The 2,572-nt window shown below is 65.5% G+C and overlaps 1 protein-coding gene across 1 annotated transcript in view; it reads left to right on the forward strand.

The window, feature by feature from the left end:
• Positions 1–2,346, forward strand: part of Col6a1 (collagen type VI alpha 1 chain) — a 15,979-nt gene extending 13,633 nt beyond the window's left edge. Inside the window, exons 22-25 of the mRNA XM_048803956.1 lie at positions 27–231; positions 341–521; positions 884–913; positions 1,030–2,346. Coding sequence (XP_048659913.1) covers positions 27–231; positions 341–521; positions 884–913; positions 1,030–1,652 — 1,039 coding nt within the window. The 3' untranslated portion in view covers positions 1,653–2,346. The remainder of the gene's footprint in view (positions 1–26; positions 232–340; positions 522–883; positions 914–1,029) is intronic.
• Positions 2,347–2,572: the final 226 nt, after the last annotated feature.

Consider the following 2,572-nt stretch of genomic DNA (forward strand, 5'->3'; position numbering starts at 1 on the left):
ACCCGGCCTGGCCCGGCCTGACCCAGCCTGGCCCACTTCTCCGGCAGAGCCGTCAAGAAGCTGCAGTGGATGGCGGGTGGCACCTTTACAGGCGAGGCCCTGCAGTACACCCGGGACCGGCTGCTGCCACCCACCCAGAATGACCGCATTGCCCTGGTCATCACTGATGGACGCTCGGACACCCAGAGGGATACCACTCCACTCAGCGTGCTCTGTGGCCCCGACATCCAGGTGGGCAGGCACCCCGCCACAGCGCCACTTGGGAGTGTGCTGCCACCTGGGCTCCTCCCTGGGGGGGGGGGAGAGCCACTGAGCCGTGCCCGCCCTGTTCCGTCCTCAGGTGGTCTCTGTGGGCATCAAGGACGTGTTTGGCTTTGTTGCGAGCTCTGACCAGCTCAACGTCATTTCCTGCCAAGGGCTGTCGTCCCCGGGCCGGCCGGGCATCTCCCTGGAGAAGGAGAACTATGCAGAGCTGCTGGATGATGCCTTCCTGAAGAACATCACGGCCCAGATATGCATAGGTGGGAGAGGCTGGCTCAGACCCCGCCGTGCAGGAGGCAGTAGGGCAGGGGCTCATGGAGGCCGCGCTCAGCAGACAGACTGCCTGTGCCAGACTGGGCCTTCCTGCACAGGCACCTGGCCAGCAGCCCGGCAGGGAGCCCCTGCCTGCAGGCCCTGCTGCCCCTTTGAGCTGCAGTGTCCCCATGCTCAGGAGGAGTGAGGCTCTGCTCCCGCCCTCTGTGGGGGAGTGAGGGCCAGGAATGGAGCCTGGGGACCCTCTGCCACTCCCGAGTCAGGGACCCGCCCTCCTGGAAGAACCAAGCCTGGGTGGGTATGGGTCGTGGGGTCAGAGGTCCATGTGTGTGGGGTCTTCTCTTTGCAGACAAGAAGTGTCCAGACTACACCTGCCCAGGTCAGTATCAGGGCTGGTGTGGGGGAGAGCAGAGTGCCTAGAGGCTCTGCACCCTGTGGCCCGCCCGCGTAGCTGTCGGGGCCTCGTGTTCACGGCTGCCTTCCCCTGCCCCACAGTCACCTTCTCCGCCCCAGCCGACATCACCATCCTGCTGGACGGCTCGGCCAGCGTGGGCCGCCACAACTTCGACACCACCAGGCACTTCGCCAAGCGCCTGGCAGAGCGCTTCCTGTCCGCCGGCCGGGCGGACCCCTCGCAGGACGTGCGGGTGGCGGTGGTACAGTACAGCGGCCCTGGCCAGCAGAGGCCTGGGCGGGGCGCACTGCAGTTTCTGCAGAACTACACCGTGCTGGCCAGCGTGGTGGACAGCATGGATTTCTTCAATGATGCCACCGACGTCAACGATGCCCTGAGCTATGTCACACGCTTCTACCGGGAGGCCTCCTCAGGAGCCGCCAAGAAGAAGGTGCTGCTGTTCTCGGACGGCAACTCGCAGGGGGCCACGGCGGCGGCCATCGAGAAGGCCGTGCAAGAGGCCCAGCGGGCGGGCATTGAGGTCTTTGTGGTGGTGGTGGGTCACCAGGTGAATGAGCCCCACATCCGCGTGCTGGTCACTGGCAAGACAGCCGAGTACGACGTGGCCTTCGGAGAGCGCCACCTGTTTCGCGTGCCCAGCTACCAGGCCCTGCTGCGTGGTGTCTTCTACCAGACAGTGTCTAGGAAGGTGGCGCAGGGCTAGGGCACGGGCACGGCAGGCCTCTCCGCATGCCCCGCAGAGCCAGCAGGAAGAGCCGGACCGAGTTATCCTGGCCACCACAGGGAGACGTCCAAGGGAGAGGGGGCTCTGCCATCACCGGGCCCCCGAGCTTTGCTGGGCCTCCACAGCTTGCCCCGGGCTGGGGCCTGGTCACCCCCTCCCTCGGCCTCGCAGGCCTCCCTTCCCCTCCTGGCTGTGTCCGTCCCGCTCGCCTCCTTCCTCCCCAGATGACCGCTGGTGTCCTCTAAGTCCCGCAGAAGGTCTTCTTCCGCCCGCACCCACACTCGGTCCTGGGTGGCCCTGCTCCTCGCCCCGGGGGGTGTTGCACTGTGACTTCCTTCTGGAAACTGAGCTCCAGATTTTCCAGCACCACCCCCAAGGGGTCGCCTCCCACTAACCAGGTGCCCCAGTGACCCTTGCAGACCTCGGCCCTGGCCCTTGGGCCGTGAAGCTCAGGACAGCAAAGCACTGAGCTGTTCTGAGGACAGAGGTGCTGCCTGCCAGGGCCCCACGGAGCAGAGCCTGGTCGAGCTGAGGAGTGCCCCAAGGACAGCCCAGGCCCTCCTCAGTCATGCCGCACCGGTGGCCTGTCCCCCCTCAGCTGGCCTGTCCTTTTCCTGTTTCCCTTGGCCCTGCCCAAGGCCATGATCTCTGCTAATAAAGGTCTCCACTCCTCTCTGGCTCTTCCCTGCTGGACTGTACTTCGAAGGCCTCTGGGCTGGGAGGTGCTGCCCTCGGTGGGACAACACCGTAACACTGCCCGTGGCGCCTAGGGAGATGTGACAGTGATCTCAGCCCATTTTCAGGCAGAGGTGGGGGAGGCCCAGCATCCAGGCTCAGGGTCGGGGACCAGGTCTCCACAGGCTGGGTGCAACCACATTCTACAGATCCAACCCCAGAGT

This window comes from Marmota marmota, unplaced genomic scaffold, assembly GCF_001458135.2.
Source record: "Marmota marmota marmota unplaced genomic scaffold, marMar, whole genome shotgun sequence".
Taxonomy (NCBI): Eukaryota; Metazoa; Chordata; class Mammalia; order Rodentia; family Sciuridae; genus Marmota; species Marmota marmota.